The following is a 26,473-nucleotide window of genomic DNA, read 5'->3' as shown; positions in this document are numbered from 1 at the left end:
ATGGAAGCAAAACATTATGTGATGCATTAATCAATGCAATGCAATCAATGTAAAAGCACTTTTATATCTTAAATGTTGCTATTGAATTTATCCCAGTGAAAAAGAGGCCTGACTCTAATGGCTAATTAGTTCCTGTAAATGCATTGCTGATAAGGCTGTCTGTGATGCCCTGTATGCTGTTGGAAAACAGCAGTGAAAACTTGCGTGGAGGATGATCATTTTCTTGGGGAGCTGAAAGGAGGAGAAGGAAATGCTCTCCAAACCAACAAACCCAGTGCTACTGCATTTAAATTATTATCTTTTCCTTTAAAGGTCAGTTAAATGTGGCTCTACAGCTACTCTCTGAGGTTCTTTCTCCCCCTTCCTTTATCAAAGCAAAAGCAGACTGGGTTTGAACTGATATGCCTAAGAAGTGGTGAGAGGACCCCTTTTGCTGCTTCTTTCATCACAGCTGTTCCCTAGCTGGGCAACAGTCATGATTTAGTAACCTGAAAATAAGGATCTATCTTTGGTCAGCCAATTGGAAAAAAAAAACAACCCAAAATGCTGAAGGGGACTTTTAGCAGCAAATGGCTGTTTGCTTTATATCACAAATATTGAGCATATATCTTTACTTCCTCTGTTTTTAATTTCCTTCTCCTTCTGATGGTTGTTTTTTAGTATTTATGGGCCCAGACACTTTAACAGTGGCCCTCATTCCATTCTGCAGTATTCCTACAGTGGTCCTTGCCTTTGCCTCTGCAAAAGAAGAAATGGGAAAAATGCAAGTATTATGCCAGTGGGACAGGATATCCTTGCTTAAAAGTAATTTTCACCTCTGTATCATTCTCTCTGGAAGACATACTGGCAAAGTGATGGCCAAAAGTGAGATGGCACGAATTTGTGGAGAGGCCTGGAGAAATAATACACAAGCTGAGGGACTTTTCAGCTGAATTAATTTTATGTCATCATTAATTTTAACTACCTCTTTGCAGAAGCCACCTCCTTGAGAGTCCATAGCTACCATAAGACAAAATATGCATAGCATGTCTCCTCTAGGAAACTTTTTATCAAGAAAGTGGGGGAGTCACTGCAAATGAGCAGGCTTTTCATGATCTCAGAAAATTATATTGGAGGGCATCCTACAGTTGTCATAAAGAAGCCATTATTTTTGTTACTGTTATTGTAATTATTGTGGAATGGTAGGAGTGGGAGGAAGAGAAAAACCCTTGAAGAATGATTGATCCTGGTCAGTTAGTAATTGGGAAGAATTGGTACCTCCATCTGTCCATACATCACTGTGATTTCTCTTGCCTTCTTCACTCCCATTTATGCGACTGTAGCTGTTGCATTAGCAGTAGTGTAATCATCATTAATCATCTGGATGAAGGTGTTAATCCAAACCTTATTGGATATCAGCCAGGTTAAGAGGAGGTATAATACCTGTCTGATGGCTGAATCAAGATGTAAGCGGGTAGGGAGGTAGTTTATGAAAGTTAGAATTATCCTGAAGGATGTGTGGACTCTTGATCAACCATGAAAAAATAAAAAAACATACCAGTGAATTTCAGGGGTGCTGCTTAAGAGCAGCCCAAGAGACATACAGCCTCATAATAGGTTTCAGACTGTATGTGGACACAACAGGAAAGCCAATGCTGTATTGCCAGTGCATGTCATCTCTAGACAAAGCACTTTAGAAGCAGGGACAAGTAATGTCTGTGCCATTTTATGAGTGTCTCTGAAATGACATGCCCGGTCCTGTTAAAATTTAAGTTGAATGAAGTGCTGAATAGGGGGGGAAAAGTAGAATGCAGTAGAACAATCAGCCTACAAGCAAGGAAGGTATTCACCTTCAAAATAAGAATAACCAAGATATTGGATATGCAACTCTTCTCATGCTAATTATTAAAAAGGAGGGATTTTTCACAGTGTCAAGCATTAAGATCAAGAATCTATGCTTTTCAACTAGAGAAGGTAGCATTTACTTAGGTTATGGTCTTAGAAGCACTTTTTTTTTTTGTAATTTCATTTTATTTTTAGGATAACCATATAGCTGTGTTGGTATGTTTGTTAGTGCCATGGAAATTTCCTAGTTTTGTAAATGAAATATGTTTTGCAAGCAAAAGCTCCAGGGTTAGACTGTGCATTTCACGTGGGAAAGGAATTCAGATATAATTTGGCATGTTGTTAGACTGCCAAATGTAATTTTTTTGGTTGAAGAGCATATAAGTGAAGGTGTTAGTAACACTGATGTAATGAGAAACTGAAAAATTCAGGAGGACCAGAGCAGATGATGTAAGTGATACTTGTTATCACTGATCCCTCTAATTCCACTGGTCACTAAAGTAGAATCAGAAAGGATAAATAGCATTTTTCAACTACTGACAGAGATATACTCAAGATAAATGAAAATGGATCGTTCCAAGCCCCTCAAAAGCACAAAAGACCTATTTTAGACCATGTTTATATTTTACACCAACCCCTTCTTTTAATGTCTGAGCTCTTAAAACAAAAACCCCCTCACAAACAACAATAAAAACTCAAAAATCAAAAAAAAACCCACCCCCACAACAAAACCTATCGAAACTCAGAGCTCTTCTTTGCAAGTCATGTGTGGATGGTTACTGGCAAATTCATCCATTAATCTTTATAAGTGAAATAATTTTTTTATCCTTCTACTACTAACATTTTTCATGCTGATAGATTGCAGTCTAATAAGCTTCTAAGTGGGTTATATAACAAATGTATTCTACTGAATTGAGAAAATCAGAGAAAGGGAGAAAACCCTTTGACTAACTCTGAGGTGTTATCTGTGTGATAGAAATAAATATGTGTGCGCTTCAGTGTACATATTTGTTTTTGCCCTCAGAATGTTCAACTGTAAACCTAATTTCAAAACCTACATTCTTCAGGTTATATTTTAAAGTTATTGCCTACAGAATCATTCCCCAAGAGATAATTCCCATTGTTCTCAAATGCTTGTGTATTTTCAAATATCTGGGGGCTTGTCTGCACAAGGAGAATGAGGAAGCTGAGGGTAAATCACATAAATTTAAATCCTTTAAGTGAGATTAGGCTGCTGGCAGGAAAAGTGAGCGTATTTCAATGGGGGTTTAATATTCTTTAGTTTGTAGAATATGGTAATGGAAAATAAAGACTATTTGAAAGGATGTCTATTCTGTGCCCCTGCTCCAAGGCAGGATTAACTATTTGCATTGACTTGACTTAGAGTGAGTCTTCTCATTTCTTTCAAGTCTGCTGTTATTAGAGTGTTGCTGAGAACAATCAGCTGTCCACAGTATGAGTTTATCACACTAAACTTGCCTGATCCACAATTTACACTGCTATGTTGTTTAAAGAATGATTTTGATCTCTCTTATTATGTCCTAGCAGTATGCAAAAGGATGTAGGTACCTTTACTCTGCTAACACTTCATGAGCGCTCAAGTTGAATGAGCTGGTCCAGGAATATTTCTTCCATGCAAATAAAAGTGGCAAAAATATTTCTTGGTTTTGTATGAAAAAATGAAAGTGTTTGTTATGATTCTGTGCATGTGTCTGAGTAGGAGAAATGCTACGCACAAAGTGAGAAAAAATTTGTCTGAATTATTAAGAAATGCTGAAATGGTGAGAGAAGCACTGTTCTCATGAGCCTGTGTCCCTCTGCAGTCTGTTCATACCATACACTGCCAAACTCCAGAGCATGCATGGCAGCCAAAAATGAAAAAATTTTCAGTGCTTTGAATTTGTGAAGAGTCAGTTGAAAACTGTTTAGCTCAGATGTCTCAGTAACAGTGATATAGCATGTATAGGAAAAATATTTAGCTCTAATGTGTGATAAGATGATATAGTACATGTCGCTTTAATCTCAATAATAATAGAAAAAAGAAGCCCGTTTAGCAGAACTTGCTGACTTACTGCCTGTCCTCAGCTCTTGTGTGAAAACAGCTGTTTGTGTTTTGAACTGTAACTGTTTCCACACCAAGAGAGACTTTAGAGGGAAATGTTCATGTTAAACTGAAGTGTGAATTTCATTGTTTCTCACAAGTGTTAAGGGTACACACACTCCATCTTGCTATCTTGCTTCTAAATACTTTTATTCTAGGCCATTCTTTGCTTTCAGTGGACCATTTTCTCCAGGATTCATTTAACGGTCCCACTTGCTGTCTGTATATGTAATATTGATATGAAAGGTGGGGTTTACATCCATTTTTCTGCAGTTTTTGGTATTTTACTGTGTTATTTTTCATTTGGTATATACATGTAGCTTTTTATGAACCCTGTCTGGGTTTACCTCTTTCAATTAAAATTCTTTTTTTTTCCTGTGTATGAAAAGAAATGTGGGCACTGAAAGCTCTTTACCTAGCAAAGCTGAAAGCAACAGCAATTCTTGATGATGAGACACAATGCAAACAGCTTCTCTTGATTCATGCTACCACTAATATGCTTGACTTGAACTCTTGCTCCTCATCCAGTTTTGTTCTATTTTATGAATCTTTGATCTTTAGAGTTTACAGTTAGCTGCTGTTCTCTTTCTTTGCAGATGCCAGTGTATTATTACCCATCTGGTCAGTACCCTACCTCAACAACTCAGCAGTACAGACCCATTGCCTCAGTACAGTACAATGCACAGCGGAGTCAACAGATCCCACAGACTGCACAGCAAGCAGGTATGTACATCTGCTACTCATTTCTTCGGCTGCTCACAGTACCTTTGCTGGGAAGATGTATTGGTTGTACTTTAATTGAACAGTGGAGAAGGAAGCTGATTGCTGTTCTGCTTGAAAACACAATGAAAATTGCAAATTAAGAAATGTTTTGCTTTGACATCCCAAGCAATAGAAGAGCAGAGGCTGCATTCTCCACCCTTGCTGTCCTGCATGCAGAGCCATGTTCTCTCTTTGTACTCCCTGCAGCAGGGCAGAGAGAGTTAGAGGGAACTGGTGTGAGTAGTCACATTGCATGTTCACATCAACCCTTGTGGTAGCCCTTCATCTTGGAAACTCTTCAAATGTTTGGATGACTCTACATAGTGGGCAGGTCTACAGTGATGCAGAAAGGTGAAGGTTGTGCTCCACCACCTTCTGCTGTTCCTGAGCCTGAGGAGCAGAAGGTTGTCCATGTGGTTGGTGCTCACGGGGACCGTCTCTCTGCAGCAATGTGCGGCTGGAAGGGGGGCCGTTACACTGTAAGAGAGTGAGTAGCAGGTCTCACAGTGAACCGGTCTCTTTTCCTGCTGTGTCACGGCACTCCGAGTGACTCCAGAGTAAGAGAACCATGGGGACATCTGGGCTAACGTGTATTGGAGGAGAGCAGGAATTGTGACTGTTTTTTTTAAAGTCATTGACTGCCCCTTTAGCACATACCTCCTCTCGCAGGGTGTCTCAAACAGTAACTCCAAGTGTGCGGTGAGGGAGGTGGCAGGAAGGAGGTTGTTTCCCAGTAGGGCTTGTGATTACAGAGGGGCAAAACAAATTTTATCTCAGTTTGGCCGAAACCCTTCTTGAATGGCAAAGCAGAATCCATGCAAAGGCATTGATATGAAAGTCATTTAAGATGCAAGTCAAGAGCCCAGACATGAGATGTGAACAAGACTTATGGGGTCATCCAGCCTGTCAGCTGTCTCCATACTGTGACTGCTGGCAATTTTGTTCCACTCTCTCAGGCACTCAGGGAGACAAAGACACAGCAAACACAGCTCTAACTAAGCAATTGATTACTTTTTTTTTTTATGCTGTTCTGTGTTCTAATAAAATTGGTGACATTTTGGTTGGTGTCAGCAGTGACTGACTATGTCTGCTTTCATACCTTCGTGTTATACATTCCTGAGAGAGAATAGGGTGAAGTATTGCACAAAGGTCATCTGTCTCTTGTAGCTGCTCCTGCCTGACAGTCTGGTATGATATTTATTATCTCTATATAGTGGGTCTTTGAACCTAAGTGCAAATCATCTTAGATGACATTATCTCTATCTACTGTGCTGTTATAAAACCATATTTATCAGTTTAATGCTACATCCATAGCACAGTGGAGATTATGGTAAATGAAGTCCACAGGAGATGGTCTGATGCATGTGTGTGATGTTCTGAAGAAGATACAGCTGTTTGATCTTGAGGAAATTGTAGTTTTAAAGATATATTGTAGCACAGGAGCTGTTATGTTTGAGTACAGACAATGCAGAGATGCAAATGCTAATTTTGTTTCAGTGTTTACTGCATCATTTTCCTTATATGTTTGGAAAACATGAGTCAAGGAGTTTGTGTAAAATCTCTAGCGCATCAGTCTTTCCCTGCAATTCGCTCTTTCAGCTGCCTACTCAGTTGGAAGCATTATTTTTATCTCATGTTTAAAAATGAAAACATTGTGACTACTGTTTAGACTCCCTGCTGTGGTGATGATTTTAAGCATTTAGCTATTCTCAGATCTTGATACTTGGCTGAGAACAATTCTGCAAGCTGGTTCATTCCTTTGGCCTCAGGTACATCCTTTCCTGTAGGCATTGTCCAAGCACGTGATATATGTGACAGGATGCAGCGTGCAGTTTCCTACAGATGGTGTAAGGATCATTCAGATTTATGTTCTATTGCAACCCTTGGAATTTGGAAAATAAATAGCTTTCCAATATGTCACATAATAAATAATAAGAGAAGTTAAAGTATAGGAAAGCATATGCTACGTATTTCTTGCAGAAGGTTCACTGTGAGCACTGAGACACCAGAACCCAAAATGATTCAATGACAGTTTCAGATGGTTTCTTGCCTATCATTGCATCTGCTTTTCTTACCATCAGCTTCCCCACACACTTTCATTTTGTTCCTTGTGTACCTCCTCTGACCTGCAAAATCCTCATCTCTTGGCTCCTCTTTGATGCCCAGGAGCTGCTTGCTGGGCAGGAGAGGATGTTGCACCACCAGAGCAGATTGACTGTGGTACCTAAACAGCAAAAAGCTTCTGGCTGCTGCTTCAGCCTTTTGACAGTAGGGCAAGTGAGCTGTGTTGTGTCTCTTCTTTCAGGATATTGATTTTTATAAACCTGCAAGAAACATCATATCTTTGAAGTTTTTGTCTCTCCATCAAATGTGATAGAAATGAGATGAACTCAAAACAATATTCTGAGGGTTATTTGAGGAAACCTGGCAGAGTAATCACATAAAAAATTCCTTGAAATCTTCATAGAAACTTATATTTGACTAGCAAGTGTTTTGGAATGCAATTTTTCTTTTCGCACAGACTTAGCTTTAGATCAGCATGTGAGGAGCCATGGATAACGAGGGGCAGGAAAAAGAAGATATGAAAGACAATACTGCCAGTGAAGTAGAGTGCAGGACAGGAATACTGAAGATGAGAAGGGTGAACAGATGGAAAGGAGGCAGATGAAAAGATGATTTCTGAAATGGTTTCCCCAAAGACCTCACATCACTTGCTGCTGCTTTGAAGAGAGGACAGCTACAGTGCAGCCAGACCCATGGGACCCTCATCTGGCTGTCTGTACCTGCTGGCTGGATCATGTGGCAGCACAAGCAAGGAAGCAGCCTTAGCCTGGCAGCTCAGAAAATATTTTACTAAACTAAAAAAAGTTTACCTGCTTGGAGGAGCTTTTGGAAGCTTTCAAAGCTACAGCAAGGAGTTCAGATCTTACTTTCCCCACTTGGAACACAGAGGTCAAAGTTTGATCTAATGCCAGCAATTTGTTTTCATTTTTGCTAGAAAAGGTCTCTTCAGGAGTGAAGCGATATTGATGACTTTTACAGTGAACAGCTAAAGTAAAATGTCAGCACAGCATCTGTGGTGGCTGGGGGAGCCTTTACTCTCTCATGGCTCTGGAAGGAGAGCTATATTGAGTTAAAATGGCTCCAGGGCAGAAAAAGAGATGAGCTCACCTAAAATTAGATTAGAGCTCTGGCAACAATAAATCATTTGGAGAGAAGGATGAAAACATTTTGTGTGTTTATTTACCTTTTTTATTTTTATTTTTATTTGCTGAAGTGCTGGCTTATGTGAGAACCTAAATGACTCATTTCTGACAGAAACCTAGTACAAACAGTGTCATCCATGAAGATTTTATAAAAACTTTTGCCATTTGAATTACATTCATTTCTGTTCAAGCCAAAATGTGGTATCTGACCAGGTGGTGTCATTGTCTGTAAACAGAAATGCTTTTACTTCAGTCAGATACATGCCATCCTTGCTCTTCTTCATCATATTACTGCACCATTCTTGTGTCCAGTCCTGTGCAATGCAAAGTTTTTCAAGGTGTTGCCATTAAGTGGGGCCAGGACTGAGCCAGTGTCTATCACACCATCGCATGCATAGGACATCAGAAGTAGATTCTTAAGGTGTGTTCAGGCAGGTATTCTCATTGTTCAAACCATTTGTGTATGTTGTTGTTATTAATTTCTGTGCTCTGTAAGGAGTGATCCTTGAGATACTGTGAATTGCCCCGTTTTGTAACCACACAAAAGAAAATATTATTTTATTCTCTATTCACATCTAACAGTATTCTGTAAATTGCACATCTAGCATCACCAGTTTTTCATTCTTCAGTAATTATCTCCATATTAATAGTTTCAAAAGCTTTCAATCCTAGTTATTGTGCTTGAAAAAATAGTGATATATTGATGATAAATCAGTAATTATTTTTATTTTATCATGATAAAAGAAATCAGCAATGTGTTATTTTATAATTGCGTCTCTATTTTCTTTCATTATAGCAAATGCTGTGCACTTTGAGGATCTTTCATCTCTGAAGTGCTTCATAAACATGAGCTGGATAAATACATGAATATTATTACCTTGGGATATGCAACTGTTCTTGTTGTTCACAAATGAACAAGCTGCAAAATTTATATGATTTTTTTTCTACTTTTGTTCATTGCTGTATGTTTGCGTCATGTCCCAGGTAATTTCAGAGTGCAGCAAAACTTTTAAGGATAAAATAATATTTTTATTAAGAAAATAATATTTATATTATTATTATTATCTTGTTTGGGCCTAGTTGTAAAAGGCTTTTAGCTTGATTTATCACAGCATTGTAAAGTAAAAGTCTGTGGTGTGTGTTTTGCATCAGCAATGAAAATCATCTTTTGAGGAGATAAAAGGTAAAATCTGTAGTACTACTATAGTAAATCTACCATCCGAAAGTTTGCACTGTAATATTTCCAGACAAAATATAATGCTATTTAGCATAATTGGTTGTTCTGTAATTCTTGTAATTAATATAATGATTTTAGGATTTCTCATGCATTCAAGATTCAAAAATACTGCCATTATTACATGTTTCAGTGATCAGATAGCATGAAAAGCTCAGACAGCATAGGAAATCTCTGCTTTTTCCTAAAAGCAATATAGTTGTTTGAGTACAGTAGGCAAGCAAAGTCCTTATGTGAGGAGAGTTTGTATCTGAACACTGCCTGGATGCAGAATCCTTTCTTAATCAGTATTCATGGATCTTCTGTAACCAGCAAATGTTTGTCTTGAAGGAAAGGCAATATTTCTGATGGAGTACTGTATCATTAGCCTTTACAGCTTCTAGTGAAGGTAAAAGAGGTAATTGTCTCTTTAATGTATCTCTGAAGGAAATTTTAAGTGGAGACACAATGTACCTTAACAGAGTCCACAAATTTGTTTGGGTAGAAATCCGAGTCAAATTGACAATGAAATACTGAATTTTAACTTAATTTAATCATTTCAGTGTCAGCATAATTGAAGAGTGTTATCCTCAAGTCTCTTTCATCCTCTTTGTCTTCTGAAAGCATTTATCACTATAAACTGATATTCAGCAGGAAAAATGAGGGAAGGGGAATGTGCAGCACTAAAAAAGAAAGAATTGGTTTGTTATCATGGTCATTAGAGAACCTTATAAAGAAAGATTGCTGTTTTCTACCTTCATTAGCAACCTGACAGGAGCTCATGGTCCATGATAGATTTGTTTGCGTAATTCCGTCTATAATTTCTCTTCTATAAACATAAACAGCTTCAATTTTTAAGTATCTGATTATCTGAAGAAACTATTTCTCTAACAGTAATTGCTTACTGTGCTATTGAAACAGATTTGTACAGAAGGTGTCCATCTGTGTTCAATGCTGTATTTTTTTCAGCAGATACTGCCGCTTCTGGAAAGCATTGCAAGGGGAAGTGCATCTTATTTTTACAGTCTTGACAGAAACCAGAGTCCTACTGGTTTAGATACTTAAATGTAGTGCTGTGCTCATTAATACTGATGCACGGCTTTGAAATTTAAAAGAATTTTATGAAATAGTAGGGCCAAATCAAGAAAGAGTTTGCAGTAATTGTAGTGGGACTAAGTTTAAAATTGTGATCTCAAAGTGATCCACACCAATAGTATTAGTTTCTGTCCAAGTATTTTAGGTTTAAGTTGCTCAGAAACTGAAAGCTCTGCCTACAAGTACACTTCTGTTTAGGCTGAGTGTCTCAGCCCAAGAGCATCTGTAAGGTAGAGCTCAGCACTTCTCCTACCAGCTGCCTTAGGGACTTGTGATGGCTGTGCCATGGATGTGCTTGGAGCAAACCTAGGGGACTGCTCCTCAGATTTGGGGTTTTTTCCCCCCCCTAAATAACATTTGGAGGAAAGGAGCCTTCTTTTTTTGTAGTTGTTTTTGGTTGGTTTGGGTTTTTTTTCCCGTTTAACTTTATGATTTAGTTCCAACTTTAGGCAGATGCCTTGGCCTGTGATGATTTTAACCAATGTTGTGCATTGCAGGGAAGATCCTCCTCACTGGGATCTCTGCTGTTCAGGATTGCTCTTTGTTTTTCTTACAGTCCTTTCTTTGAAGATGTAAAGGGGCAGAGAATTAAGAGTGTGGAAAAAAGGGCACAAAGCGAGAAACTCACTTAGTTTTGTTTATATATTTATATTTATTATATTTATATATTTTGTGTTCTTTTTTTGCTAGTTTAAAGTCTTGCTTTTATAGTCGTTCAATATTGTATGTTGTGTGTGTTTAAGATTAGCTACAAGGCGCATGTCTCTCCTCAATGTTACCTATTAGTTACCCATAGGGAGTTTGCTACCTGAAATCTTGCACTTTGGATTTCATTCCACTACTGCTGGAGGAGTTGCATTCAAGAGTTTTTGAGAAGCTTGCTGGAAGACCAGGACTGGGGCTTAAAAGTTTTTGAATTTCTTCTCTTAGAAACACTAAATCTTTTTGTCTTTCTGACATTAAGCAGTAGTGCTGCACCAGTACTGAGCCAGCATTCAGCTTTGTAGAATATCTGTAATTTAAATTAATATCAGAATTAATACTATCACAGTCCCTGCAGCATACTTGATTCTGAAAATTAACAATCAAAATCACTTTTGTCAAAAAGCTTTGTTCTTCCTCAAATGACTTGTTTAATTATTCAGTGTTCACACCAAGAGAGAACAAATATTGAGGGAAGAGAACACTGGTAGGCTCAGAAGCTGTAAGAGTCTTAAGAGAGGCACTTAATTGTGGTTTTATTTCAAAGCTTCTGAAGTTTTGTTCAACTTCTCCAATACTAATTAAAATCTAAGCCATTTCTGAAGGAGTTTCTAGGGTTTCACAGTAAAATACAGATTTATTTTTTTTTTACATTTTAATTTTGTTTTAGAAAATTAGTATATGTTAGTCTCATAAGTACAGGAACAACAGAGAGAGAAAATATTTCTAACAGCATTGTGTAGTGGATAGAACTTCAAAACAGCCTCTGTAAAAATTGCAGAGGTCACACTAAAACATAGGCAACACTAAGGTATTCAACAATGTCTACAAAGAATCTTTGTATTTCTGTCTCGTCTGCCAAAAAGAGTCCTACGCTATCTCTATTGCTAATTCTGAGTTGGATCAATATGCAGTACTCCTACTACGTGTGATGGAATTTTCTGGCACTGAATAATTGAGAGGTTTATTGTAGGCCTGTCTGCAGGGACAGAGGCCATCTCTGGCTCTGCTTCGGGCTTGCTGTTCACAGTAGGTCTGTAGGCTTTGGGACTCAGTTTTCTGTAACTTTTCTGCACATGAAAACATGCAGCAGGATGGAGAAGAGGACAACTTGCAGAAGGGCTTTTGGGTCTCAGCTAATAATTGAAGAAATGTGCTGAATGTACACCAGAGGTCTGCACTGCGGGAAGGAGAAGGAGGAGGGAGCTTTTGCCTTACAGTTGCTATTGATTGAGGATTTAAGAATCGAAGCACAATTTGCAGTTGTAAAACTCAATAGAACAGGACACTTACTTAGATTGGGATGCAGCAGAAGAGGTGTGTGTGAGTATGAACTGCCTGGAGAAAGGGCCCACAGCATGTGGTTAGGGCAGAGGAACTCAAGAATGACATGCCAGTGATATTTAAAAGGTCCCAGTGTCTACCTGTATTTTGTTCAGCCTTTGTTACAGTCAGTTATTGTTTGCCTAGAACAGCATCCCTCTGCAATTGCAAGGATATTTTTATTTTGATTCAGCAGTGTTAGTTATTCAGAATGTATGAATTTATATAGCAAGTGAGCAATTATTTAAAGTTCTGTTTGTTTGCAAGTGAAATAAGGCTGATAGTTTGTATCTGTGAATGAGGCAGTCCATGAGTCTCCCCAAAGAAAGGAGATGGTTTCCTTAGCAACTCAAAAGGATGCATGATACCTCTCCAAATAGTTCTTCACCTCTTCCCCAGGTCCTGCTTTCTGTTGCAGATCACTCATTATGCACTAGAGCAGATCACATTCCTGCAGCATGAGCTAATTGTAATGCATGGTGGCTGGTAGCTGTCATTGGTATTGAACAGAAAATAAAAAAAAAAATTGAATTTGCTGTCTGAGTGTCTGGTTCTAACAGCTTGATTATTTCAGTTATTACTAGTGATACATGGTCCCTGCTGAGGTTTCACTTCCAGTGGGTATCTCTGGCATTTGTCATTCTGAACGATAAGGAAAAACACAGTTTTTCTTGCAGCAGACTCTGGTCAGGGTTCTTTCCTGCCTGATAGGATGTAGATTGAGGAAGAAAAGAGGTGATTCTTTACTCAGCCTTAGCTGTCAGTCTGAAGACTTAACTGTAAATGCAAATAATTTCATGTTAATTCACTCCAGAACTGACTAATAGAGCTTCTGCTTCTGCTTTTGTGTTGGTGGCAAGACATGACTGTATTGCCATCAGGAATGTCATTTTCAGAATGGAGAGACAAACAATCACTCTATTCATCTTTTGCAGTTAAGTTCCTTTTTGCGTAGTGCCTTTTTTAGAAGTTTGAATTTCTAGCCCAATGGTACCTGAATAATGGAAAATTAGATAAACTTTTATCCCAGTCTGGAAAGAGTTGAGATTAGAAGTACTTTAACACAGATTTTCATTCTGCATTTTTACATATTTAACTTATTTCTATTTTCAATGCAGTTCCCAAATCCTAATGTCTTGGTAATAAATAATGGTCTTTTGTCTACAAATAGTCTTTTGACTGCCATCATATAAATACTTCAGAACATGGAAAAGAGGCCAACCTGTGCAATAATGAGTTTTGTACCATAATCATACCAAGGAGCTACATTTAGTTTTGAGGGCCCTCTGTGCTAGAACTGTGTACATGTATATATATAGATATAAGTTATACATGAAGGAGGCAGTTAAATGTCACCCTGATGCCTGATCCCATCAGATCTTGAAAGTTAAGCAGAGTCAGCCCTGGTGGGTACTTGGATGGGAGACCTCCAGGTGCTGTAGACAGTCCCGAGGACTTCACTGTCACTGTCCAAGCTCGCTGGGCCGTGGCAGATGAACCTTAGGATTTAAAGGGTGGGGCCAGTTCTGCGCTCGCTGTGCCTCACCTAAAAAACCCACTGCGTAGGCTCCAAGGACACACCTACCTGGGGAGAGCCCTTCCCAAATCTTCCTTTGCAAAGCCGAGCCATGACCATATATAAAGGGACTTTCTTTTCCACTCCTGGGACCGAGCAGAGAGCTTGCATCTGGTGCTAAAATATTAAGGCAGCCGTCCAGTTGGCTGTCCAATTCAGGGCCATAGTTCATCTCTAAAAACATTCTTTAGACAGCTTAAAAGGAAAAGAAAAAGCTTTTACTGTGACAGCTGTTTATTCATTCACACCTGTATAAAGTTGGGTACCCAAAGTTTCTACTGAGTGCTGAAAACAGTAAGAACCTTTTGGGATTGTACATGTAAGATTCCTAAGTGTATTTGCCTAAATATTACTATTATAAATAGTTAGTGGGTTTGCAACTGTTTGAATTTATCATTGTCTTCAGTCTTGGTGTTTCTTATGTTTGCTTATACAATGAAAACCCACAGCCGCCTGTAAATAACTCTTTTTTCTTGTTGTGAATAATTTCTTTCTGAAGGATCTTAGCCCTGTGGCATTCCTTAAGGAAAAAAATGCAAAAAAAGGGAAACCCATTTTTGAGCAAGCAAATATTTAGGCTTTATATGTGTATATAACCTTGCTCTTTTTGTCAGCCTGTGTTATCAAAACAATTTATTATGGGCTTCAACACTGTCCTCAGGGTTTCCAAGTAGCATGCTGGCAAAACAGAAGATCTTCAATAGCATCTGCTCAACAATGCTGCATTTCCAGTTTGCTCTTTGTTAAGAGCTACCTTTCATCAAGTATTGGGTCTGGAGGAGTGCAAAAGACTGGATTTTTACAAGTCCTACAAAGGAACCTCCACAAATTGAATTTTTAAGGTTGCCAAGTACTACTTCATAGAATGAGAAAAAGAGGGGAAATGCATTACATTATAACAAGCAATGTACTACTTCAAAATGATTGCTGAATTAATAGTTTGCATCAAATGGCAATTTTAATTCTGTCTCTATTGGAGAAATAGAAAGCAATTAATCTTCTGTAGCACATTGTGAAAAATAAGGGCTTATACAGGATCTCAGTGAGTCTGTTCCTTCACTTAACCTTGAGCTGGGCAATATTATAAATGCATCTACATCGCAAGGCAAAAGTAATTTGGTGAAATAGAATTATCATCTAATGTAGGAATTGGAAATCTGAATTAGGTTTCCTGTTGTTCTTTTTTTGACAAAAGTATGAGTTTACCTATGATTTGTGCATGAAAGAGTGAAGACCGGTTTGTCAAAGCAGATTTTATACCCAAACTTATCACCAAGTGGTTTCTCTTGCACTGCTGTTGCAGGCAAATGCTCCTGTGCTCTCTTAGCTATAGCTCACATAGAGCCTCTAATGACAGGACTTGTGTTACAAAAGGAGAAGGTTATGTCCAAGGCACTTGGGTGTATTAACAACTTTGGAATAATTTCCTGCTCCTCAGTTAGGGCACCATATCATCAATACTGCCTTCCACAGAATTTTCAGTGATGTCCATCGTATAAAATTTCTGTTCCATTGTGGTGAGCTGCTGAGGAGACTAAAGACAACTGAGACCTGCTTCATTCTGAGCTTCTCTCCTGCCCACACAGCTTCACAGGACTTCTGCCTTGCCCCTCAGTGCCATACTGCCATTCCTTACAGCTCCCAAGCCTGCCTTGCAGATCCCAAAGCAGTGCTGTTAACCTTGCTGCACCTTGGGGCTTTTCAGCCTACTCAGTGGAAACTGGTCAGTGAAAGGTTCAATGAAGTATATATGATGTTGGTCATCAGTGCATATCATGGAGCAGTGCACAGGACACTCTGATTTGTAGTGAAAAGAGCTGTATTTTTCTCCTTCAGAACCATTCTATAAAAATGGGAAACCATGAGTTTCTTATGTCAGGGTCCTGTTCAGGAAGAAAACATTCCTAAGTAAAGTAAAGCCAAATATTATTCTGCTTTTCTTTGAATTGCTCTTCTGTTTTCCAAAATCTTGCCTTGCAATGTAAGGAACAAGAAATTTGTGCCTAGGAAACATAACTAGCAATGCCATTGGCTTTGTAGGGTATTGCTGAGTCTGCACACTGAGCCCACTAATTTCATGGAGTTAACATATGTCTGCAGTGAACCATATTTGTACTTCCATGGTGGAAACTTCTCAGTGATAAAGTCTCATCTGCTTTTATCCATTTTGTCTATGTCTTGATAGTGACCTATGGAGTGTTTGCAAACTAAACTGAAGAGATTTCTTTTATGAAATTTTAATAAGTGTAATACATAATTGCACATACACTCTTTTTTTTCTTGTATGCAAATTTGAGACCAACCAAATGGCTACAAAGGCTGACATGCTGTATTTCAATTGACACATGATATAGAACTAACTTGTTTACATTCTTTCCCTTCCCCTCCCCCTTTGATGTATTAACTTCTTCCATTATAAGGAAAAAAGTGGAAGTGTGGAGCTACTTATTTTTATTAAGATTTTTAGTCACTTAAGCTGTATTAGTCTCTTTAGCTTTCAAATAAATCATTTTTCTGACCAATATGAAGAAGGGCACAGTGAATTCAGTTTCTTTCTGCTCATTCTACTTGGTTCCAATTAATGCATTGCATGACTTCACAGTGGTGTTTGGAATGCATTAGGCAGCCATTTCTGCCATAATGTGGCCCATTGTGTGTGTAGAATGATATGATTTATTGGAGAAAAAGGTGTGGGCACATAGAAATACAATTTGCCTTAGAGAATTGTTTCTAATTGACTAGTGAAATGCTGTTTCCAAGTAGGCCATAATTAGTCAGCAAGAAGCCTTTCCTGAGTTTCCTCCTGTTAGTGAACAGACTCAGCACATCCATCAAATAGAAACTGAGAAAATGAGAGGAAAAAAGCCTGAGTCTCCAGTTAGCAAAGTGATTGTATTTCTGTGAAGCAATACCAGCAGGACACTTTGTTGAGTGATTGCAAGGTTGGCTTTGAAAAGAAAACCTGATTTTCTTATTTCTCATATGTTTCTTAAACTGTTAATACATTTCTGGTGGCTGCTGCATGATAAGAAGGTGACTGAGGTGGTTCAAGGTGAACGATGGCAGAAAAAAATGGGCTACTAAACCAAAACCTTTCTCTGATATACCCTAAAATGGCCTCACACCTTTTCTTTCATCTTCTTTTCATTATGTTGTGGTGTGCAAGTACATTCGTAGTTACTTACTGAGCTCTTGTCATGCTGAGCTCACTAAGCACAAAAGTAAATGTAAAATACTTGCGTTGAATATCTATTTTACAACAGCATTGTTACAGTGCTCTCAAAAGCTTTAGGTCTGTCTGTTGATGTTTAATCTGGAGATGAAACAAGTGACAACCCATTTTTATACTATGTTGTAGTAATTTGAAAATCTCAGTAAGTTTTGTTAATCAGAAATGCGATTTTTCTTGGTTTTGTTAGTATGGTGTTTGTGAGAGATCTATGATGCCAAGAGGCAGGACTTCACAGGGTACGCTACTGGTGATGGAGCAGGGGTGGATATTGGTGCATTGTGGCAATGCATTCTCAATACATGGCTTGGAGGATGTCATGCCAGAAATGGATGGATGAAGAAAATACGCCAGCCACTGAGAATGCTTTAACAACTGATGTTTATAATGTGGTTTAAATTTACTAAATGTAAAAACTGCGTAGTCGTTGCTTCTTCTTCCCATAAACCCCTGCCAGGCCAGGGGGCTGGGAGAAGGACAGTGACCTCATATTTCCTTACTACTATTGGCACAAATCCAGACTTCCCTCTTGTCCCTTATTGGTGAATTTGTATCCCTCCAAAGTCCACATAAACCTGTACCCCTGATTAAACTTCCTCTTTGTTCCTGCCTTCACCGGTGGTCCCTGTGTGTCCTTTCTGGGGGCTCTCAGAGACCACATGGTCGGGGTGAGCATAGAGCACACACTCCTCCTAAGTTAATGGACTGATAATCCAGGACCAGGAGAAGTTCCATATCGTTGCAGATTCCTTCAGCACACAGCATAACGAGGCTACAAGAAACCAACCCTCATAGTGCATCTGCTGTGCAAGTGGTTGATTTCAGACTTTGCTTTAGTAGATGCAACAATATGTCCTTTATTTTCTTGTTCAGAAAATTGGGAATGAGATTTATTTTTTACAGAACTCCCAGCTGTTCATTGGTTAGTGCAAGATCCACAGGGCTTAGTGGTTAGAGAAAGATATTTGCAGGGTGCAGGGAAAGTGGGACCTTCTGGATGTGGAAATGGAGGGAATGCTGGAGTGTCCATTACAGGAACCAGCCCTCCCAAAACCACTTGGTTAATTTACAAGTGTTGACTTCTTTTCAGAAATCTGAAGAACTAGCTTGCTAGAGTGAAACCCAAAAGTGCAACACTTAGGTGGGGTCATGTGTAAAGGGTCATAGCTGGGTTGTGCTGTAAATAAGCAAAAGCTGTAATGTTCCAAATTGTTGTTCAGTCTCTTAAGTAAGGGTCATGTCTTCCAGTGGTTTTGAAACTAGGGATAACTTTAGATTCATTTTCCAAGAATGCCTATGAATTGGTTAAGAAAATCCCTTAGTCTTGATGGGCAGTGAAGGCAGTAAAAGCATCTGTTCCAGGATTTTATTATGTAGGCTGAACTTTTTCCTTTGCTCAAAAAGTGGCTGTCCAAGAATTTTCTATTGCTTTCTAGTATCTAAAGAAGGACAGAACTGTGAAGATATTGAATCTGTTTTTTAAAACTGTTTTTCTAAACAGCTTCAATTTGTAGAACATTTTGTACCTGTCATACCAGAAACACAGCCTGTGGACTGCTGTTGTCCTCGGGAAGAATTATGTTGGACCTGAGATCTTCACTTTATTATGTTAATATTGGAGACTTCCCAGTACTAGCAGTTCAGTCTTGTTTAAAAAGAACTTAAGGTTTTATTCTTTCTTGAAAACAATTTGGTGACGTTAAAAGCAGTCACCATATGACAGAAGAAAAAGTGGATTAGGCAAGACTTATATAAATGGTTCCCCCAGTTCTGATGCTTTAATGTGAAAACCAGCTTTGTCTTTTGACTTGTCCTGCTTTTCTCCTGCAGTGGAGCTGTGGGCCACTGAAGTGCCTACCTACATCCATTCCTGTTCATGTGATCATTTCAGGGGTATGAGCCCCATCTCACACCATAGGACTCCCTTATATGTTTAAAATGCTTTCCTGTGTACACATGTTTTTCCCTGTATCTGAGGCAAGAGCAAGAGAAGAACTGTGTGATATTGCTTCCTGAGGAACAGGGAATTCTATTTGGATCCCAGGTGGACAGCAGCTGATTTTTTAATGATGTCAATACTTTGCTTTGGGATGACCCCAAGGCCAGATAAGTTTGTCTGGAGCATTTTTTCCAGTTTGTTTTTCAGTATGCCTTGTGTCCATATGTTTCTCTCCAAAGAAGAACATGCTTTATACAATTAATGAAAGCCCCACATGTGTGCCTTCTGAGTATGAGGAGAACGTGCTTAAGGAGGTACGTTCTCCCCCACACCATTGAACAAGGAGGAAAGAAAACTTGTGGCTTCAAGCACCAGTTCTCCCCAGGGCAGGAGGTTAACATTTGACAAGATGACTGACCTTTTGAAGTGTCCCAGTAAAAGCAGATGTAGATTTCACTGAGGCTTAATCTTTTGAAATTCACTTTGCCTACTCAGCATACTTCTCACAGGATTTTTCCCAAAGCTCACAAAGGATCCATCTGGAGAAGATTGCTAAGCAATGTGTACCAATCCATCTGTGCTCTTGAATGTCTAGACCTGTGTAAGGAGTGAGGTGAAGTCTTCATAGGCTGTCATATTGAAAACCATTTTGAAGTCCTCCTGTGGTTTGCAACATAGGAAATATGAAGATCAGAAAATCTGCTATGGCATTTTTCAAATTCATTCAAATTCTTCAGCAATTTGTAGGGCAAATTCTGTTGCTGGTTATTAGGGAATTAAATGCTGCTTCTCATTTGTATGTGCCAAAGACATTGGAATTAAGGTTGTAGGGACTACTTTTGCATTGTCTTTTCCTGATTTCTGAATATTTAACCATGCCACCCTGGTGCTCTCTGAGGCTGTACAGACACAAATACATTGACTGTGTTCCCATTTTTGAAAGCTAAAAGTATGACCCCTAAAGGCAAGGCAGCTATACCCAAGCAAAGAAAAATTTCTCAATTTTCAGTGCTTGATTTTCATTCCAGGTATCTGCTTGTCTCTGCACAGATGTCTGTGTGTGGTTTGCTGCAGATTTATTTCTCAGGAATAACTGCAGTTCCCTGTTGAAGGCTCCCTTGGTAGTGAAACTGCTGTGATCACATTGTGGAAGAGCAGGGCTGGCATGAAGGGAGCCTCAGGGAGTATGAAACTTCTCTTTACCTGCTGGTGTGAACTGACATTTGGACAGGTGCATCTGCCCAGACCATCCTGCACCATCAGAATTCTTACTTGTGTGCAGGACTTGGGAGAGAATGGTGCTGCATCAGGAAAGTGTGCGTAGGTTTCCCATCCTGGCTAGTTTAGCCTTTGGTCTTGAAAAGCAGATTATCTACTGAGTTACAATTGTACTTTTATTTTAGCAATAATATATTAAAATAGAGCCTTAGTTAAGGGGATACCAGTTGCCCTTGCTTGAGAAGTAGTATTGATCCCAAGAATAAGAAGCTTTTGTCTTCTTGTTACAAAAGATTGTAATATTGACATAACAGAAATTGAAAAATTGAACCTAATATAGGGGGGAATTTTCCTTCCACTTGAAGAGCAGCACTGCAAAAAAGTGTTGTACAGTTAGCAAGCATGAAAGCAGGTGATAAAATATTTTCAGCTTTTATACTGCATTTACCTTTTATGGCAGCTTTCCAGAAACACTGTCTTAGACTTGGGAAACCTGCTACTGCTTGCCTTGAGGACCTAAGGAACATGACACGTATGGAACATTTCCAGTTTTGACATTAACTTGTTTGTGTTGCTATAGTTGCTGGAGCCCATGAGTACAGCCATGGCTAGGTATTATTGAATACCTGGTAAAAAAGAAGGGAAATGGTGTGGATTATGTACCTCAGCTAGTTTCAGAGACCACCTTCTGTCCTTTCCTTTTGATGGTGTTTTCTGTTTAATCTTTCCTTGCAAAAAGAATCATGAAATCAAAGTCCATCACACAAGATGGTAGGGTTTATTCTGTAGTGAGGTCTCAGAGGTGCAGGACACCATTCCTGTTCTCTTTGGAAGACAAATGAGCTGCAGCAGCAGCACCTGGGTGGGCTGCTGTGGCTACAGAGTCTGGGAAGGTGTCAGAGGAGATGGGAGATGGAGCAATAGTTTTACAGTAAACTGAGCTCCTTAGACAAAATAACACCTGTGCCCACATGGAAAAGTTAGCCTTCCAGGGAAGGATCCTGAAAGACATTTCAAAGACTGCAACACAGAAATGGCTGTTTAAGAAGGAGGTAGATTTAGAACCTATTTAAGAGTGAAATTCTCTGGATTAGAGGTTGTGGCAGAAATATAAATAAGCATTTTCTGGTCACTTTTACAATGATTATTGGAATGCAGTGAGGATTATTTTATTGCTTCAGGTCAGCAAACCACAAGCAGGTGATGGGACAGAGAAGAATGTTCTTGTTTCTTCTGTCATTGAAATAAGACAGGGGCTGTGGCAATTACTGCTGCCTTCTACCCAATTTGCAGTAGAGGGGGGAGAATCCTTCCCCTGCTTACAGGTATAGTTTAGCAGAACATTTCTTGTCTTATGGTAAGGTAGAATTTGAGGGATGCTGCAGATATTCTGTTATTTAAGTGACAAATGTGAATCTGAAGGGTACAGACCAGAAAAAGAAAGGGAAATAGTGAATTCCTTGTTCCATTTTTGATATCCATGTTGTCGTTACCAAAGAAACAAAATGCTCTCGTTCTTCTCTCTTGCTTGAAGAAATCTATTTCTGCCTTGTATTTCTATTAAGTGCTGTAAAAAAAATCATAATTACAGTGTACTAAACTAATTCTTCTACACTGCATTAAGCTTAAAATAATGTCAAATCCATATTTCCATTATCTAGCAATGAAAAAACTATTAAGACTAAGTCTTAATACACAATCAATTCAATTCCTGCAAATGTTTCTACTGAAGCATGGTGCTGCAGAGCTGTAAATAAATGGAAGCAATTGCCTGAAATTTGCTGTAGTATCTGTACTACCTCAAATTTCAATTCAAGAAAAAACGTGTTCTTTCTTCTAAGCATTAGATTAGAACTACAAAGAGACAGGTTCAAAAAGGGTACAGAGCTCATCTTTTCTATATGCTTTAGGGAAATTAGGAAAAATAATTACTTAGTTTTGTTGCTTTTGCATTTTCTCCAAGCCTCCATCTTCAGAGAAAGTGTTTAGCTCACTTACTTTTAAAGAATCAATCAATATATAGGTGTTTTATATAATTTTAGTTATGGTGTCACTGGGGCATTTTCATCTAGAGACTGTAAATACAGAAACAGAATTCTTGGACATTTACTGGAATAAACTCCAGAAATGGCCAACTTCCTCTAAAAGTTAAACAAATTCATTCTCTAAGTATGTAATATGTCTGAGGTCCTCAGGTTGTACAGTAATGGGTATTTTAGAAATAGGCTTGATACTCATTATCACTTCCCAAAGGAGCGTTTCGGATGAAATAAAGTTAAAAATTCCCATCAGAAACAGGGTCCTTATTAAATGTGCTTTATCTTTTGGACATGAGCTGATTACAGCGTAACTGCTGACAAAGTTCTTTCAATCCATGGCAAGATGCAACTGTTTTGGCCTAGTCATTAATTTCTCTTGCACACAAAGATGTGCTTACTAACATATCAGAATAGGAGGACTGTGATAACTGGAGGCAGATACTAAAATTTCTCTAGTAATATGAGAAGAGCCTGTCATGTGGCTTTCTACAGCTCTGTCCAAGGATGTGTTCCCTTAAGGACACCCTTTGAAGTACAGGTTGACTATGAAAGTCAGTCTTGATTTTTGCTAGTACATCAGAGGGTAGAAGTTAGTCCAAACTGTCATAAAATAATTTTTCAATGCTTTACATTACTAAAACCTTGCTTTGGCATAAGACTTTGTCATCTTGCTTTTTCTGTGCTTCTTTTCCAGTGGTGCTCTGAGCCATGGGAAGAGCCTGGCTCTTTCTGTGAGGTTGAACTGGTGTGGCAGTGAACAAGTGTGCCTGGTAACTTGCTTCCCTCTCAGAAGTGGTGATGCAGGTGCCAGCATGGCTGTGGTGATTGCAATGCGACCAAGTCTCAATCCCATTAGGACAGCTGAGCCACAGCAGCACCTGGGTCACTTCATCTGTCCTGTTGAAGCTGTGCAGAGGCAGGCGCAGGCAAGGTCTATGGTAGGTTGGCAGCCTGTAGGTCCACAGCCCACAGTTTGCTTCAGTGTCTACAACCTGGAAGCAGGAGGAAGTTATTTCCCAGCTTTCACCTAAGAGGTAGCATCTAAACTGTGATCCTCTGTGCCAAACTTCATTACGGAGGCAATTTGTGAAGGCTTTGTATGTCAGCTTTGGCTGGGAAGTTCCAACCACTCCCACTCTCACAATCATTATCTTCCAGACAGCTAACAAAAATACAGCTTTGATGTGTTTCTTTTGGTGCTCAGATGCTGTCGCATGTGAGGTATTATCATGAAAACCACATTATCACAGTAACTCAGGGCCTTCAGGCATCTGATGTTGCCAATTGCCTTCACTTCTTGCTGGTATGTAATTTATCACCAGCGTGGCCTACCCTGCTAATATGTGCCCTTTGTGGGCAGAAGCGAAGCTAATATACTTTCAAAGTGTATTTGAATTGCTTCCATAAATCACAACTGTCACTGTGAGCAGTTTTATCACTTGCCCAGAACAATATGTTATGTTCATGCTTTATAGTCTTGATACTATTCTAGACTTTTATTTGTGTAAATTGTAATGCATCATAACTTATTTTGTCAAACAATTTTAAGCAGCCCTGGTTTTCTTATTATTTTACTTTTACATGGAAAATTTGCCTTGCTCTGTAAAGAAAAGCATTTTTATGAGATATGTTTTATAACTGTAATTTTTTTATTATTAATTAGCTCTAAGAACACTTGCAGTTTGTTTTCTATTAGTTAACTTCTATTCTAAGAAGTTCATGCAGCTGAGGTAGCTTTATCTTTTTAGCTCATGTTCTCTCCCACTCTGCTGTGTATCAGGAAAAGCAGCTACATGGCAATCCTAGGCCATGGAGTTGGGTACTGGGGAGGAGGAGCCTCTCTGCCTCATTGATTTTATTTACTATCTGTGCAGAATATGCACCAAACTAATCAATTGTGTGGATTTAAAATAAAAAAACGTTGTCAATCCTGACAGGATTTACAGCCTTCCTACCTGAGACCTCTAGGATAGCATAGGCAGGGAAGTCACAAATAGTTAATTGTGCCTAAGGCATAATTAATCTCCTCATCTTGGAGTCCTTCCCCTGAATCACAGGAGACAGATGGGAGCGTGAACAGCACTCAGAGCCGTGATGTGGTGCCCTGGCTCAGGCTTGGGCTGGGGAGGGGGACAGTTGTGTCTCAGCAGCCAGACTCACTCACCTGGGCAAGGACCAGCTGCGCTCACACTGCCTGCCCACCCTGTCCCTGTCCCAGGTGTGCTGAGTGGGGCTGCTCCCGTCTGCCAGCTCAGCCTCCCCACAAGGCAGAGAGGCCTGGTAAACATCACTGAAAGGTCTGCACAGACACAAGCTCATCCATCACATTTTTCTCCTTACGGTGGTGGATCTGTTTATGTTTATGTCCTGGGACTGGTTTAGGACTTCACTGCAACAAGAAACTCTGCTGAGCTCTTTCTCAGTGATGCTCTGACATTGAATGCACTGTTTCCAGAACAGCCAGTAAAATGTCTCCCTTTTATGGCTATGCCTAAAATACCAGTGAGTATTTATGTACCATTTTGCCATGGCTTCTCCTGTGATGGGGGAAAAAAGTTCTTTTTTTTTTTTAATTGATGCATTAGCTCATTATAGAATATGAGAACAAGGCCTATAAAGTAGTCAGTTTTATAATTAGAAAATTATTTATTTGCAGCGTATGTATTTGCCAAAATGTAAAGATTGTCTTCTTCTGATTTTCAGTTTGAAGAAGCTATGCTAATTGCTTGAAATGGAAGTGTCTCTAATGAAGGGAAAAAAATTTAGGTGTAGATTGAGATCCTTGTCATGAATAGTCTAAAGGTATGACTTAGGTTTGTCCTTTTACAAAAGATAGTGTTTATTCTCAGAGTTTGCACTCAGAATGAGCAATAGTTGCTAAAGAACATTTTGCAGATGTGTTTGCAGATCCTGTGATTTTCTCTTTTCAAAAATTTTAGCTACACAGACATTTTCAGCAGATTGGCGAGGCACATCAGCTACCACTTCAGAAATGCATGTTGTAAATTTTACATGAAGAGACATTTTTAGCAGCTGCTTTGTGGCTTGACTTTCAACCACCCCAGAAAGGGTATATGCAGTCAGTTCCCCCATCCAGACCGTGTAAGCAAGAAACAAGTATTTTAGCCTAAAGATGACTTGGGTAATAGTACTGCATTAAATTCAGTGATTGCATGTACAGGAATGCATATATACACCTGCCCACATACATTGATCATTTCATAGGATCAGAGGGGCTAAGGGTGGAAGATACTCCTGATTCTGTGAAAAACACCCTCTAAGAAACCTGGTCTTCCCACAGAAGACACCTCTCCCACCTCAGCTAATCTTGGGGAGCTGGCAGTTGCCTTTTAGCAAGCATTGCAAAGCCATTGAAAACCCTTCCAATTTAATTTGAAAATGTCCATTTGTATTGGTTTGCTGACAAATCAGAGATTTGATAAATCAGAGACTGTAGTTAAGATTTTGCTCTGGCAGATGTCTCTTACTATGCCCTCTTCCTCACCTTCCTGGCAGTAGTGATAGGCTTTGGACTCTGGGAATTTGCCATACCCTTGCAGGCACTGGCAGAGAAAAACCTCAGACATTTTTTTTGGATCAAAGTAGGGTTCTCCACTCAACTAAAAATTTTGCAAAGCCCTGTGTGTAACTATTAGCAAATCCACATTATATTGAAGATCAGATATTTTCCCAATAACTTTATCAATTGAGTTTATAGCACTTCTCAGAACTGCTAGATTTCAAAATATCTTTTGAAGATGTCACCCCTCGAAACCTTATTTTACAGATGAGAAAACCAGTAAGCAGAAAGAAGTAATGCACTCAGAGTGTACTATGTCCAGACAAGCAAAAAGCTATCAAAATTCATGATGTGTGCAAGGAAAAAGTTCTACTGCTGGCATGCAAACCTACCTTGACACCCAGGCTGATCTTCAGTATTTATGCTGAGTTGAAGACTCTATATGTTTATGGTCTTTATTGTGTGTTTTCCATAGCTCTGAATGCTTAGCCGGCATCCATCAGGAATTCAGACTTTGCAAATACTTTTGGCCATGAAGATTGTAAACACAGCTTTGCTGGGGTTGCAAAATATTAAGTGCGCTGTGTGACAGCAAATGCTCTGTGGCAGCTCTGCCCCAGTGGTTTCTGAGAGCAGACATCACCCTGGAGAGACCCACGGCAGACAAAGCACGAATATTCAGAAGGTTTTCCTATGTTTAAATTTGTGCTATGCTTCAGATTTTTT

General features: G+C 39.1%; 1 protein-coding gene across 18 annotated transcripts in view; it reads left to right on the top strand.

Annotated features, from left to right (window-relative positions):
- ARPP21 (cAMP regulated phosphoprotein 21) overlaps nucleotides 1–26,473 on the top strand; it is a 138,315-nt gene that overhangs the window by 94,977 nt on the left and 16,865 nt on the right. For all 18 annotated transcript variants that reach the window (XM_071561449.1, XM_071561460.1, XM_071561448.1 and 15 more), the window contains one exon: nucleotides 4,522–4,648. In XM_071561449.1, coding sequence (XP_071417550.1) covers nucleotides 4,522–4,648 — 127 coding nt within the window. The remainder of the gene's footprint in view (nucleotides 1–4,521; nucleotides 4,649–26,473) is intronic.

The sequence above is a fragment of the Pithys albifrons genome, chromosome 7 (assembly GCF_047495875.1).
Source record: "Pithys albifrons albifrons isolate INPA30051 chromosome 7, PitAlb_v1, whole genome shotgun sequence".
NCBI lineage: Eukaryota > Metazoa > Chordata > Aves > Passeriformes > Thamnophilidae > Pithys > Pithys albifrons.
Note: the sequence above shows the minus strand (reverse complement) of the source record. Positions and strands in the feature narration are given on the sequence as shown.